The sequence below is a fragment of the Lepisma saccharinum genome, chromosome 4 (assembly GCF_977018435.1).
Source record: "Lepisma saccharinum chromosome 4, izLepSacc3.1, whole genome shotgun sequence".
Lineage (NCBI taxonomy): Eukaryota > Metazoa > Arthropoda > Insecta > Zygentoma > Lepismatidae > Lepisma > Lepisma saccharinum.
In genome coordinates, this window is record NC_139232.1 from 48,162,422 (window position 1) to 48,177,843 (window position 15,422).

General features: G+C 38.4%; 1 protein-coding gene across 1 annotated transcript in view; it reads left to right on the plus strand.

Moving 5' to 3' along the window:
• The first annotated feature begins 3,210 nt into the window (after nucleotides 1-3,210).
• Nucleotides 3,211-15,422, plus strand: part of l(2)05287 (WD repeat-containing protein l(2)05287) — a 151,315-nt gene continuing 139,103 nt past the window's right edge. Inside the window, exons 1-3 of the mRNA XM_083120484.1 lie at nucleotides 3,211-3,397; nucleotides 8,538-8,739; nucleotides 13,449-13,711. Of these exons, the coding sequence (XP_082976610.1) occupies nucleotides 3,237-3,397; nucleotides 8,538-8,739; nucleotides 13,449-13,711 (626 nt within the window). The 5' untranslated portion in view covers nucleotides 3,211-3,236. The remainder of the gene's footprint in view (nucleotides 3,398-8,537; nucleotides 8,740-13,448; nucleotides 13,712-15,422) is intronic.

The following is a 15,422-nucleotide window of genomic DNA, read 5'->3' on the forward strand; positions in this document are numbered from 1 at the left end:
GAACAAAAACAACACATTTATCATTTCCACGCGATTCACGAAGCACTTCGACATTATTTAGCGATGTAGATGTAGGTTCAGCATCACTTGATAGTTCACATGGGGATGCGAAATCGTTACCGGGAAGAATGTTCGCAGTAACGTCACCACACGAAGCACTCTCCGATGGCGTGGAATTTTCACAATTCTTGCGAGAATCACAACGCGACTTTTTGCAAAAAAAATTCAAAATTGAACTTTGCGATCGCTTAGACATATCGTCGGATCCAAAACGACACGACACTGTAAAGGGTTTATGTTCAAATGAGAAACGCGCCAATACCGTTCTCAAAATCTACTATGCACGTGCACGGTAATTCACATCTAGATTGTCTCGCTGTTCTTACCAACAAAAGTTCCAGGGCCGCAGAAAGGGAAGACAAACATAATTGCTTTGAAAAGAAAAATTCCGCTATAACAAAGTTGAATTTCTCGTAACGGACAACTGTGTGCCACTCTTGTGAAGCCACCAGTCAAAGGTCGCCGACAAGGAACAGCGATGCATTTGTAAATCCAGCTTTCCTTTATTTCCTGCCGTATAGTATTGCTCGACGGAGGACAGGCGTCATAAAATGGTCATTTGTCTACTCTTGAAGCCGAGGACAACAAATTTGAGGGTGTGCCGCTCCGCGCTCTTGGAATTTACGATGTTGCTAAATTGAGAAAAGATGAAAATAAGGTCTTGAAAGTCCGCTGGGTTCTTTGACGGCAAGATGAAACTGTCTTCCGAGTGTCTGATACCCCACCCCATTAGTGCAAGGAATGAAAGAAAGGTTTGTTGACACGTGTTTGCCGCCTGCTTTGACCCAGCGTCGTGAGGACAATTGAGCAGTTACTTGTAAAGAGATTAAAGCTTATTGTTGTTCGAATTCAGAAAATCAAACGTGCCGCGGTAAACAATGGGAAGGCGGACTGTTGACTGTGTATTTTTGTCGGCTTAGCCTTTGTCTCCATTAGCTGCTAGTACAACGAACCAAGTATTTTTCCTTACTTTCTTACTGGTAATTATTGCAGCTGATACAAAAACAACTTTTTTTCTCTTGAAAATCATAGGGGCTCTCATATTTTATTTTAAAGAATTTGTGTTTGTTTTCAAGGCATTCTTCACTCTTTAAAGACGTGCGTGTTTGGAATGCAATACTTTCCTCCGAACTGCATGGCAATAATTATTTAAATGTTTATTGTTATTATTATTGTCACAGCTCTTTTACTGTGATAAATTGGCCATTTCTTGAAAAAAAATCGTATTTCAAAAGCCAAAGGGGGGGTTTAAACCCGGTAACCCCCCCTTGCGTACGCCACTGGTCGCACAACAGTTTTGCTACCTTGTGCATACAATGGGTGCGTTCCGAAAGTCTTAACGAAACGAACGCATTCAACGAAAATAACTGGGCTCGTGAATCTGGTGAAACCAGTTATTTTACAGACTTATGGGACACGCTAGGCGAAAGCGCAGGCGCAGCGTTTTGTTTAGAGAAAGTTTCCGCATGGCGTCAGCGGAAGGGATGTCCTTATGGCAAAAATAAACTCTTATTATGGCCACTGTTACTCATTTTAATCACATTCTAAGAACGGTCAAGGCATACTTATCTTGTGCATGTTGCTTCATATCGCTATCTGTTAAAATTATAATACATTTTCCGAACTAGTGCAGTTTGAATCCATCAACACGCGCTTTGTCTGCAAGGAGCAGACGATTTTCACGGAACAAACCAGCATCCTGGCCCGTGCGTTTGGTGAATCTCGTTCTTGCATGAAACGCACGGAATGCGACTTTTGGGACAGCATAATGAAACTCACGAAACGCACGGAAGCACTTATGGAACGGCCAGTTACCATAACTCGTTTAACGCGTTAAACTCGTGCGACTTTCGGAACGGGCCCAATGTAGGCATGTGCCCTAAAATTAAAAAGCTTTCTCCCGTGACGTCAGAACAAAAGGTTGGTCAAGTGTTGTGCGATAAGTGAGACCCATAAAGCACGGATTAATTGACACAGATTCAATGAAAAAACAGGGTTGCCAAACAAAAAAATATCATAGATTATAAAATATCAAGTACCAAAATGTGTTTTAAACACTTCTAAAAAAAACATGTTTAAAACACATTGTTTTAAACGTTTAAAACATTTGTAAAAAAAAACAAAGCCGTGTGTTTTAAACGTTTAAAACAAAGTGTTTTACAATTGTCACTTTTGTTTTAAACATGCCAACCCTGAGCTCCACCCATCGCCTTTTGTTTTGACGTCTTCTTGACTGTAGGTTGTTAGGTTAGGCTTATTAAGGTTTACAATTGTAATATAAATAAACCCTTCTGGTGAAGCCCACAGAAATTTTAGGAAATTTGTTATATTTATACTATAACAACGAAGGCTTTCTGCATTTTATGTCAGAGGCTGTGTCCAAAAGGTACAAAGTACATACTTGAAGTACAGTCTTGACGGAAGTAACGTCACCTAGTGCAGTTCGAAAGCGCCAAGCACACGAGTGTACAAGACCAGAGGACGCAGCACACGAGCGGTGCACACTTGCGATCTGTGCTTGCTTTTCATTTGTTAAAAAAATGGACGTCTGAAGTCAATCAGCTGGTAGTTGTAGTTCTTCCATTGTGTGGAAATGTAAGTAAACAAGTTTTTAAAATACTATGTAATTTTATTTATTGGTTTTATTCATATATGCGTGGTTTCTTTCTTCTATAGTGAGAAGGTGTTTAAAAGTGAGAAAACAATTTCTTTTCCCGCGATCGTAAACCATGTTGCGGAATGTGTGAAAATTAATTTGAAAGAGCAAATTTCTTTCATATTTCTATAATTAATAACGTGCTGTGTTATATAAACTGCACGCCGAGTCATGTGTGTGTTGTTCACGGAAAACAAGAGTGGCACATACAGTCGATGTTTGATAATTTTTGTTTCGAAGCAACTTTTGTTGCATTCCTCACTTGTGTTGGCGCTGCAGTCGAAGTGCAGTTCGAAAGCTTTCCGCTTCCAGGCTTCAAGACCGCACTGCGAGTATGCTCTCGAAGTATGCTCGCTTCAAGTATGGTCTTGCAGCTTTCGGACATAGACAGAAGATGAAGTGCGGGGTTTGGCGAAACGTTGCTTGGTTCTTGTGCGCTCAGGTACACCCACCAGAAAAAAAGTGAATCTGTGCCTGTGTGTACCGAACGGGCCGCAGAACAGAAAGAAGAAGAAGGAGAATGCGTGATCAACACCAGCAAAGCATGGATAATCGTAGATGGTGTAATTTTGAAAAAGCTCGAAAAAGAAAACACGTTGTAAGACAGGACAATTTAGATATTGAACGTTTACATAATACCGAAACAATCAGTGTACGTCCTCTGTTCTCCAGGGATGGAAGGTGCGTATGGTGTTAGTTTTAGCTTGCACAAACTAGGCCTATATTAGTTTCGGTAACAGTTTCATACGTCTGAGACACATTTCTTAAATTTTACACAAGAAACTACTTACGGAAATGAGTTTCTCCAAGGTTTACAACGTTCGTCGAGGTATTTTCTTTCATCGTGGAATACATTTGACCGGGAAATCATGTATTTTTCGAGAGAAATATCTCACCGACGCACAATTGCCATTGCTTTCATTTGCCTGCCCTACGACAACCGGATGCTGCGTACGTTTGATGACGTTAACCCCTGTCAGTGTTTCAACCCCCCTTTTTTTTACTATGCTTGCCTAACTTAACCAAACCTAACCTAACCTTATCGGAAATGGTTCGAGGGGCTATTGGTCAGCTACCATGCATAATGGTTCGTGGGGCTATCCGTATATGGGTAACATTATAGTGTAGGTGAGACTGATTTCTTCAAATTTACAGGAGAAAGCAAGGTCTCACTGCAGAACATGGGCTGCTGTTTTCCTCTAAATAGACGAACAAAATTTATATCCCCTGAAAGTACGTACCTTCTACATCCATTTCCCGGTGTTCCTTTTACGATTACTATTATATTATTACGGGTAAAAATGTTTTTCCTGGTACTAAAAGCAATACATTTGTCAATTCGTTCGCGTCCATATTCTTTACGAACAGTTGCTTTCATTTGTTTCGGGGTTTTCCTCTCCGCACAACAGTTTGGCCACCTTGTGTTCCGACGTCATATTCTTTACAAACAGTTCCTTTCAGTTCTTTTCACGAGGAATGCCTACAAGGTTAGGTTAGGTCTGTTAGGTTAGGTTTCATTAGCATAAATACAAAACACATTAAATTAACAACCTTTTTCCCATGTGCTCAATTGTTGTGCGATAAGCATTTGTCTTGTGTTCCGATGTCATATTCTTTAAAAACAGTTGCTTTCATTTATTTTCACGAGGAATGCCTATAAGGTTAGGTTAGGTCTGTTAGGTTAAGTTTCATTAGCATAAATACAAAACCAAGATAGTCTAACGTGACAAAGTAGCCATCCGGCATTAAATTAAGGAGCTTTTTCCCGTGTGCTCAAGTGTTGTGCGATAAGCGACAGGTTTTCGAAACTTTTAAATGCAGTGAGATACGTTTATCCGCAGTAAGGATAAAGTTCAACGGCATTGCGTGAAACTGCACAGATAGCCTTACTTTTTCTACTTTTATTACTTTTTCCTATGTTCTGTTAAATTACATTATTGATTACCTTACCATTTTCTTTATTTCCATGCAGGAACGTGGGAAACAATGTCGCTTTCTCGATCGTTTCACCGCTTCGGAAAGCATCTAGCCTGGACATGTATTTTCCATTTTTTTTTAAATAAAAATTTTTTCCGCACTTTCCAACTTACTTTACTCGAATACTTACTTCAATACCTTACCAAAAATTTAGGAACCACATTCCTTCTAAGCAGCCCATATTCTGCAGTCTTACCGAAAGCAATTACGGAAATCATTTTCTGTAGCTTTGTGGAAGTTCGGGAATGTAGTTTTGATCCATTTTAATGCGAATACATGTTGTTTTCTGCCAAAATCTCAGTCCACACGCTGTTTCTGCTGTCGCCATTTGCTTTCTGCATGAGAGCACAATGTTCCATGTGGTAGACGACGTAACCACTTAGTGTTTCAAACTCGCAGTGTTTTCACTAGAACATGACGTTTCGAGTATTTTTAATTTTTAATTAACTATGCTTGCCTAACCTAACTTAACCTAACCTTACGGAAAATGGTTTTTGGGGCTAACATCAATGGTTTGTGAAGTATTAGCATAATTTCAAATCCGGCAAGAAAGTAGGTATTTTCCGGTGAACGAGGTTGAAACACTGCATAAATCGGCAAACCACTCGCACAACACACCCTGAACCAGTACACATCGCCCGCCATAATGTGTTACAGAATGGAAATAACAAATATCAGTAAGTACTCGTAAATGTAAGAAATATACATTATCTGGTAACACTTTACTATACCGGAGACGGATTTCTTCAAATTTACAGGAGAAAGTACTTACGCAAATCATTTTCTGTAGCGTTGTTGATGTTCGGGAATGTAGTTTTGATCCATTTTAATGCGAATGCATGTGCTTTTCTACGAAAATCTATTTCCAACGTGCTATTGCTGCTGCCGCCATTTGCTTTCTGCACGAGAGCACAATACGCTCCCGTATTGTCCGTATATGCTAAATTGAATGAAAGAAGTGCTAATGAAACCTAACCTAGTAGGCATACCACGTCCCCGTGATGGTTTGTGGGGCTGTCGTGAATTTTTGGGCTAACGTCAATGGTTTTTGAGGTTGCCCATGGAAGGTTTGTGGGAAATAAGGAATAACAGTAAGTACTCGTTATTGTAAGAAATAAGACATTATTTTCGTTAGAAATTCATTTTTTCACCTAAAGAAATGTTCCGCAATGCAGAATAGTATGTTAGCAATGTAAAAAATTGCGAAATAAATCATTGATAGGTGCCTCTGGTATAGTAAAGTAGTACCCATTATCTTACTTAGAAATGCATTATTTCACCTTAGGAAATGTTCCACATTCCAAAATAGTACGTTAGCAATGTAAAAAAGTGTGAAATACATGATTTATAGGTGTCACCCCCATACTATAATACGGTATGCGCCAAAATATACAGTACTGAAACTCGCACACCTCGAACGCGCATGTGCGTTTGTCGATAGGGCATAGCTCCAGCCGCTTGTGTTCTCAGTAGTAAAAAGGAAGTTATAACTCGCTAATAGTGTGTATGTTAGTGTTTCTTTCATGATAAATAAACTGACAGATGACAACAATGTAATGTTCGTCTTTTTATTTCAGTACTGTATATTTTGGCGCATACCCGTGTATGGTTCGTGGGGCTATCCATCAGCTACCCATGCATAATATATAATTTCCACCGATGCCAAACATAATAGTAGGTATTTTTCGGTGAAGAAGGTTGGGCTAGACTCTACTTTACGTCCTTATTGCCTTTTGGTGGTAACCGATGGGAGTTAACAACACTGCAGGCTTGTCTTTGTGTCCACGTTGTGAATGTGTGTGCTTTGCTCGTTTGCATTCTGCGTGGTGATTGCTTCTTTGCGTTCGCGGTGCATTGTGCGTGTGTATGGTGCGTGAAGAACAGGTTCCAATAACTTGTAGATAGTGTAAAATACGTTTATCCCCAGTAATAATTTAGTGCATCGTTCAAAACCGTTCTTGGAGACAGCTGGCATCTCTTCGGGAAGTACCTTTTTCTTTTTACCCTTTCTGTTCACGATAACCCCACTAACCATTCATGAGTAGCCCCACAAACCATTCACGTTAGCCCCAAAAACCATGCATGGGTAGCTCCGAAAAACATGCATGGGTAGCCCCACAAACCATTCACGTTAGCTCCAAAAACCATGCCCTGGTAGTCCCACGAACCATTCACTACGAGGTATGCCTACGAGGTTAAGTTAGGCTTGTTTGGTTAGTTTCCATTAGCACTCATTTCACCCCTAAATATGTGCTTCATCATCGAAAAATTTCCTCAGTACGTTCAATTATGCATATCCGAATAACATCGGTTTTCATCGATTTGCTCCTCCAGGTAATTTTTCCTCACTTTCGAATTTACGTTGTTGAATTCCTTTTACAATAACCTTTCCAACGATATATGGCACGTATTCCTTAGGAAAAGGACGTAAAGTAGAGTTACCGAGGGTTGAAACACTGCATACCTACAACGTGAGTCAAGATGTGCCCGCCATAACATGTGTTACGGAAGCGAAGAAAGGAATAAAAAAAAAGCACTCAGAATGTGAAAAATTGCGTTCGTTTTCGTATAAAAATTGCGTTTGTTTTCGTATGTATTGCGGAACATGGTTCAAGGTGCCATTATGCTTTTTACACGAAGACAAATGCAATTTTTCACATTCTGAGTGCTTTTTTTTGGGGGAGCAAATTTACAATAACGGACCCCTACCTGATTTTTGTAATATTTCGCATACTCACTAATTGAGGCCTCCTAATCACAAATTTGAAGTTAAAATTTTGGGGGTCAATGTATATGATTTAGATTGTGATGTTTACAAATATCAGAAGATAGTCCCTTTTTCAGACACTTTTTTCCACCCCAATTTCTATTCAAAAGCCATCAATTTATTGAATTTACTTGCAAAATTTGTTAAACATTTCACTTGATTTACTGTGTAAATACACTGCCCTCCAGAAATTAAGCAGCAACAAGAAAATGTGAGGTAAAAGAGAAAACAGTTGGAGAAAAGAGAAGAAGAGTGGTGGGCACGCTGAAAGAAAGCAACGAATGCGTTAGGGATCATATCCCTTATTAGTGTCAGACAACGGTCACTTTCGTTACAAATAAAATATGTACACCCTGCAGCCTTGTGTTTGATTCTATTGGATGATCACCATTTGTTGCTTAATTTATGGAGAGCAGTGTAATTTGACAGTTGCCAACACTGGTGACGTAATCCGAGCTGGGTGCACACATTCCTCTTCCCGGAAACACAAGCGTTCGCCCTTTCCACCTTTGCCTCAACCCCTAATGTCAATTTTTTGACGCGTTTTAAAATTAGCGAAATACAAAATAATTTGTAATTTAAGTGACCTACATGGAATTTAGAGAAATGATAATAGTTTCTCTCAGTAATTTTTATGATTATTATCAGTATCCTTGTTATCTTCTTTATGTGTTCATGAAGACACACATTGGTTTTTGGTCTGTGAGGGTTGAGCCAACAATATTTCAGTCGCCATATGATCCTTTGAGTGCATTGATACCCCATGTCGGCAGCTGCAAGCAGAGAGTGCTGCTTGCAACGGGCTGCTGAAGGAGTTTGAGGCTGTAAAATCTTGTGAAATCGATTGCGATGGAAACTAAATAAGGCTAAGACATTAAGTACATTAAACAATATTTTAATAGTGCAAGCAGAGCTTGCATTGCTTGTACTATATCTTCGCCGCTGCTGGACATACATAAATGAGAATCAACTGTTGGATAATAAAAATGTCAAAATAGTGGGTAAAATGTAGGAGAGGCTGTTGAGAAAGTTCTACGTGTACGTATATATCTGATTCATTCCAGTTTTTATTTACAGGACATTGTTCGTGGCATGTTGTAATGTTATTAAGGTGTACGTTGTGGAAACAGGATTATTACTCCATACATTCGAAGGCCACAGCTCCAGAGTGGTCGGGATACAAATCCATCCAGAAAATTCAACAGAATTGCTGTCATTCTCAGAGACTGGAAACTTATGTATATGGGATATAGAAAAAAGAACATGCACAAATCGTGTGGTAAGTATGAATGTAGCAATTCCTGAAGCTTTCCTGGTGGTGAATAATAAAGAGGTTTTCTCAGTATACCACTCAGTTGATTTCCGGATAGGCTTCCTGGCTTTCGAGAGCTAATGCCACTCTCATCTTCATGGATTGAAGTGCAGAAATGTGTCAGAAGTAAGTTTGTATGGAAGGAGTCCGGTGTTAGTGGTGAACCAATTAGGTGTCATCTCTCCGATATCAGTGTTCCAGTTGACTACGTATCTCTAATCAGGCTGGGACCAGTTCGAGTCATGAATTCCCTGTGAATGGCTCCTATTGCTTCTTTCAGGATGTGGTCCTAGTAATTCGATGGCTTATTGATAATCTTAGTTGTTGTTGTATAGTCAATTCTATGACCCTCTTGGATGAAATGTTCTGCTAACCATGATTTTTTCGGAAGAAAATTCTTCATGCAACTGGCGTGCTCTTTGCAATGTTGTTCGATGTTCCTCCTTGTTTGTCTAATGTAGGCTTTACTGTAGGAACAGGTTATAACAGTAAAATCCAGGTGTCTTCTGTCCTAAGTCATTCATAGGACAACAAATAAGCAATAGCTATGCAAGGGGAAGGAAAACCTCAACAGGGACATGAGATTTGAACTGGTTAGCAAGAGTCGACTGGGAGCATGGACGTTGGAAAGATGACACCTAATTGGCTGCCTCCTACACTGAACACCTTCCATACAAAATACATACAAGCTTACCTCTGACACCTCTCTGAGGATAAAAGTGGTGTTTGTTCTAGAAAGCTCGGAATCCTTTCCAGAAATCCCCTAGCCCGAGAAAACCTCTTTATTTCAAATGTAGTGTTGGAAAATATTATTATAGGTGATTCATTCAGGAAAGTAGGATGGAACATATTTTTTTATTAATGCTAATCTGTAGCCAATATACACTAATTGAGATTGACTCAGTATGAGGGTCATTCTGAAAGTATTGAGAATCGACAACAATAAGCCAACGCAACATGCTGCTGGTGTTTCTATATTTAGATTGCCATTTCAATACGTAGCAAATTCTGCAAGTTTCAACTTGGCTTCAACAATGGGCTGAGTTAGCATGATAGTTTACAGAGCAGCAGTGAGGTTTCGTTTCGAGCAAGGATGGATCTGAAATGAGAGAATTTCCGTGCTATATTTTTTTATGACTTCAAAGTTGGTTTAGGCAAGAGTGAGTGTCATGAAAGATTGCACCATGTATTTGGGGATCTTTGCCCTTCACAAGCCACCATCTATCAATGGTTTGCAAAATTTAAGAGAGAAAGGGACTCCTCTGAAGATTGTTCAGGGCATGCTGCAACAGCCACAAGAGATGAAAATGTGGTGAAAGTTGAACAAATGTTGAGAGAAGATCAGCGATGTACATATGTGCAGATTCAGACAAGCGTAAATATTGGATTGGCAGCAGTTGCATCCTGGATGAAAAACTTCACATCAGGAAGATTTGCAGTCAGTGGATTGGTGCCGGGAAATGTTGGACAAATTCAGTGGAAGAAGAAAAAAAAAAATTAACGTCATAACAGGTGACAAAAGCTGGATATACCAATATGATCCTGAAACAAGTGGCGGTCATCAGTCTGGGTCTTCCCTGGGGAGGATCCTCCAACAAAAGTGAAGAGATCAAGAAGTGTCGGCAAAAGATGATGTGTTCTTTTTCTCTGCTAGTGAGCACATTGTGACAGTTCCACTTGAAGAACAAAAAAACAGTCACTGCCAGATGTTACCCAACAAAATGTCTGCCCAAAGTGTTCGATGCATTGAGGAGGAACTATCCAAACACAGGCCTGTGCGGAATCATGCTGCATCATGACAATGCCTCTTCTCACACCGCAAGGGAGACAACAGATTTTCTGAATGAGTCAAACCATTACACCATCCCTCTTACAGCCCAGATCTGGCCCCATGTGATTTTTTTATCTTTCCTAAAGTGAAAGAAAACATTCGTGGTCATCGATTGACACCTGAAGCTGTGGTTGCTGCATATGAACAGTGTCTTTGTAGCTTGATGCATGGTGTTCAATATTCAAAAAGTGGTTTGAATAAATGACACGTTGTATAGTGTGTGGTGAAGAGTACTTTGAGAAGATGTAATGGAAAGAATATTTTCATTTTAAGGCTTCCATTCTCAAAACTTTCAGAGTGACCCTCGTAGCCGTGTATCATGACTCTTTATTTTTCACTACAATACAGATGCAAATGGTTCAGACATTAAATACAATTTATCTGACATGTAAGCAGTTCCAAATGACCTTAGAAAGAAAATAAAATATGATTTTACTAACAGGTAGGCTATCTTGAAATAACTCAAACACGAAGTTTCTGCATGATTAAATTTCTTGTATGCCAAATCTGAAAATATGTAAGTAAGTAAGTTTTCTACAAGTCTGAAAATACTGAAAATTTCATGAAAATTTACTCTTTTTTTTTCTGGAAAAATTAGGAATTTGGGAGTAGTGCAGTAAAAGTTTGTTTCTGAACAAACACAAACAATTTTGGCAGCAAGAAATTTAAGTTCATTGTGCAAACAATGTTTCAGTTTGATATACAGTATATTCCCGGTAATTACGGTAGAAATAGATCCTGCCTAATGCATAGTAATAATATCATCGCCTTGGAATTGAGGGGTTCTGGATTTGATACCCAATGGAGATTCATTGCTCAGTGGTCCAGATCCCATTTTAAACTGTAGGTCCTGTCCTATTTAACCTATCTGTCCATATAGTGGACTTAAAAATTACATAGAAACTCCCTCCTCCTAGCCAACAAGTCAGCTTCTCTTCACATTATTACCCTTAAATGGGAAGTGAATATTTGAACAACATACAGTATACTCGACGTTGCCTGCTTCCTCCCAGCGTAGAGATGTTACTTATTGAAGACCAGGCATGCACAGGAAATGTACTACGTAGTAATTTTCAGCGAAAAATGCATTAAAATCTCTACGCTGGGAGGAACCAGGCAATGTCGAAGTCTACTGTGTTTCAAAGGCAACAGATCCCGTTGCCGTTGCACTGGCAGAGACAATTTCACACAGGTAAAACAGCGATATCGAAAAATCAGGTGAAGCCAGGCCTGCTCAGTAGCTCAGTGGTTAAAGCAATGGCTCGGTATATCAGAGACCCGTGTTCGAGTCTTGGTCGAACCTGCATTTTTCGCTGAAAATTTCTACGAAGTACATCTTCTGTGTGTGCCTAATCTTCAGTAATACGTAATACCAACTCTTAACAATTTGTAGGATCATTTGTTGGTGTTTGACTAGTTGTAAAACAGTTGCTTTGTGAGGTACAGCAGAAGCAGGGGATGTTTCTTGGAAAACCTCTTGCACATGACTGTGAGAATGAGTAGTAAAATAATCTTCAGCAATGCACAGGTGCTGCTCCAAAGAATACGCCATGCTGAATCAATTAAAAGAACAGGCATAGTAGCGTCGAAAGTGAATAAAGAGAATTCAGTGTAAACCAGAGGCAGACTAGGATTCTCTCAAGAGTCCAATTTTGGCACATAAATGTATAGCCAATACTTAGGCACATGTGGCGTGCGTCTGTTGACAATATTTCGACCTGCTAGCATTGCCATATGTCCCAAAAATGGCACTTTTTCACTCAACCCATAAAATTTCCAATAAAAAATCCATCAAATGTTGCACATGAGCAATATTGTTCGCAAATGACACATTGACATGGCATCAGTCATCAGCCATCTAATTATGACCCTTCGATAATTTCTTATGTATTTTTCTCATTCAAAGTGCATTTCTGGAAAAATTTTAACGCTGCCTTCCGCCAGTTATTAATTTATCTAAATTTTCTGTATGGAGAAAACTGATAATTTTAAGCATTGAAAAATATCTCAATGGATGAGACTTTATAATGCAGAAAACCCGATGTAAATATCTCTTACGGTTTTCATGATATACATTTTCAAAGTTTGGGATGTGCAACTTTTGAAACACTGTATAAGAAGCTGAGCATCACGGTATTCAAAACATCGCTAAATCATTCGAGAAAACAGGAAATGGGGTGTTGGGGGACAAAGAGTAAGAAATTATTACTGACTCGCTGGAATGTATGCAACATTGATTTAAAAAAAAAATAATTTGCTGACTTACACTGTACTGCAATTTGAACTTAGAATCATCAAAATTTCGTACATATTACAGCATAAGGTCACAGTCGCCAGGCTGAAATTTTTAGTCGCCATGGCGACCTGGCGACTGGGATTTTTCAAGCCCTGTTCAAGATGATATAAAATTAATCAACTGATATTCCAAGTGCCAAAGGGATGATGCTATTTACCACTGTGGAATGAAAACATACAGCAAGTGATCATTTTCAATACTATTAATTTTGAACTTTAATTAGAGGCGTACACTGAAAAAGCATAATGTTCTTAGTATTTAATTGAGTTGATTACTTTTTCTTGGTCTAAAATTCTGTTACTACATGTACAGAATGATAATTTTGAGATAGTTGTAGCATTTTAATGTGAATGTCTCATTTAAGATTTTCATTTTTACATGATGTAAATATGTTAATTTTTCAGTGTTCATACTTGTTTCTAGTTAAATTTAATATAAAATACATTAGCATTTTTTATACATTAATGTGGTCCTACATGTCCGTGATAAACTGTATTCAAACTTGTAACATAACATGTCTTTTTTTTTTTTCTTTTTTTTTTTTTTCAGAATTTGAATTTGATGTTTCGGACTGGGATGTTCACAGGTTTTGTGTTTACACCAGAAGGAACTTATGCTACAAGCTATAATGGATTAGGAAAGAGAGAAGATCTTTCCTACTACCCTAAAGGCTCAACAAATGGATTCATACGTGATGTGGAATTAACAAGAATGCCCCATAACTTTGATTACAGTTTTGGCCTCCAGTTCTGGGCAGCAATCGATGGAGCAAGACTGTGTATCCAGTTTGATGGACAAAAAGATGTTTACAGGTAATTTGCCGTGTAGAATGATTCGTTACCAAGTTTGTACATTAATTTAGTTATTAATGTTTGTTTTCTGTGTGAAGAGAAGTAAACATTTTCAGATTTTATTAACAACTGTGGTATTAACAAATTCAGGTTGAGGATATTTAGTACATATTGGCTGAACCAGACCCCAATTTACTTTGAAAGTGAGCAAGTTTTGTTGTTTGTTAATACACATTCAGACATATTCTACATTAAAGAATCATTAAATTAATTCTAATTTTAATTAGTTCAAACATGTGAGGAAAAATTTTGAACTAAATTTTTGTACTGTGCTAAAATAATTCAAACACACTATTAGTTTCTGTTCCTCAAGGTCTCAAAAATACAAGTAAAACTTCTTTCCTATTAAAATGGAAGATTTTCTTTGCATTTTGTATCCAGTGCTGCCTTTACCGTTGTAGGCTCTCGTTACAACCACTATGGTAATGAAGATTACCTGGGATGTAAGATTTCACTAACTGGTAGCTGCTGGATTCAAACATATATCCCTCATCACTTGTCCCATATAAGTCACTGTAGAGTCAAGAACTAATTTTAAACAGGCACAAACAATAGCAATTATCTAAAAAAATATTCTAAGCAACTACGTGAGAACTTAATAATTACAACTGGAGAAGATTAGTGAGTGATTTAGAACAATACATTTGTGCAATAACAGGGGCCTCATCGTAGACTTCTGGAAGGAAAGTAAAAAGCAATTATCTTCTGTAGTTTTAGTCTATAAGTGGGACAACTTGCAGCAATATCTAGAGGTTGTCTAGCCTATATTCCTGCAACTTGTCCAAATCTAGAAGGAGCTTCTATCAGTAGTTCCTGCAAATTTAGAACACTGCCAGCCCCCGCTACCACTTGAAAACATTCGCATTGCAAGCGTGCTCAAGTTCTAACCTCTGTCACTTCCGGTTCCCCACTGCTTTCTGACGAAATACATTCCCCTGTATGAAAATCACTTTCCAAATCTTCAAGTGAATTCTTCTTCAGAGTCTTCATTTAGGAGCATATTCTTGATTTGTTCTGCAGTCAAATCCTTTTTGGAAGCTGAAGTAAAAGAATGTTCAGACTGACATTTTTTTAAAAAAAATAGTAACTAGAGCAGAGCCGATACCAATGCTCTTACCGATTCCCTCCGATACCGATACTTGAAAATTGTAATAATTGAAAACTGTTCAAAATATTGATCAATATGAGAGTGTAAGTATTTTAGTACTCATTTTGTATGCATCAATTTACCATGAATTTTGCTTTAAACCATTCAAGAATTACATCAATTTTAAAGTACATTTTACATTATCACAAAATCCAATTTATTGGTGCAAAATAAAAAGGAAGTTCGAGTTTTGCATAATTTCCAGGATAATTAGGACTCCGCAAAAGTGTTGTGCATAATTTTTTGCAGACCCTGTGAAAGATCGAATTGCACTGCATACATCGATTTGCATTCTCTCTGTTTTATCACCACTAAGAGAGAGAGAGAGAGAAATGAACAAGCACATGTTTGGCCATTGCGAAGCTACTTGTGCAATGAGCTGCAATAAATAAGTGTGAATTTTAAAAATTTACTGTCGGTATGTTTTTTGTCATCTTAATTTACTGCCGGTATGCCATACCGGCTCATACTGGCCCAATTCGAGCACTGAATACCACTAGTATTGGCCGATGCATCAGTATCAGC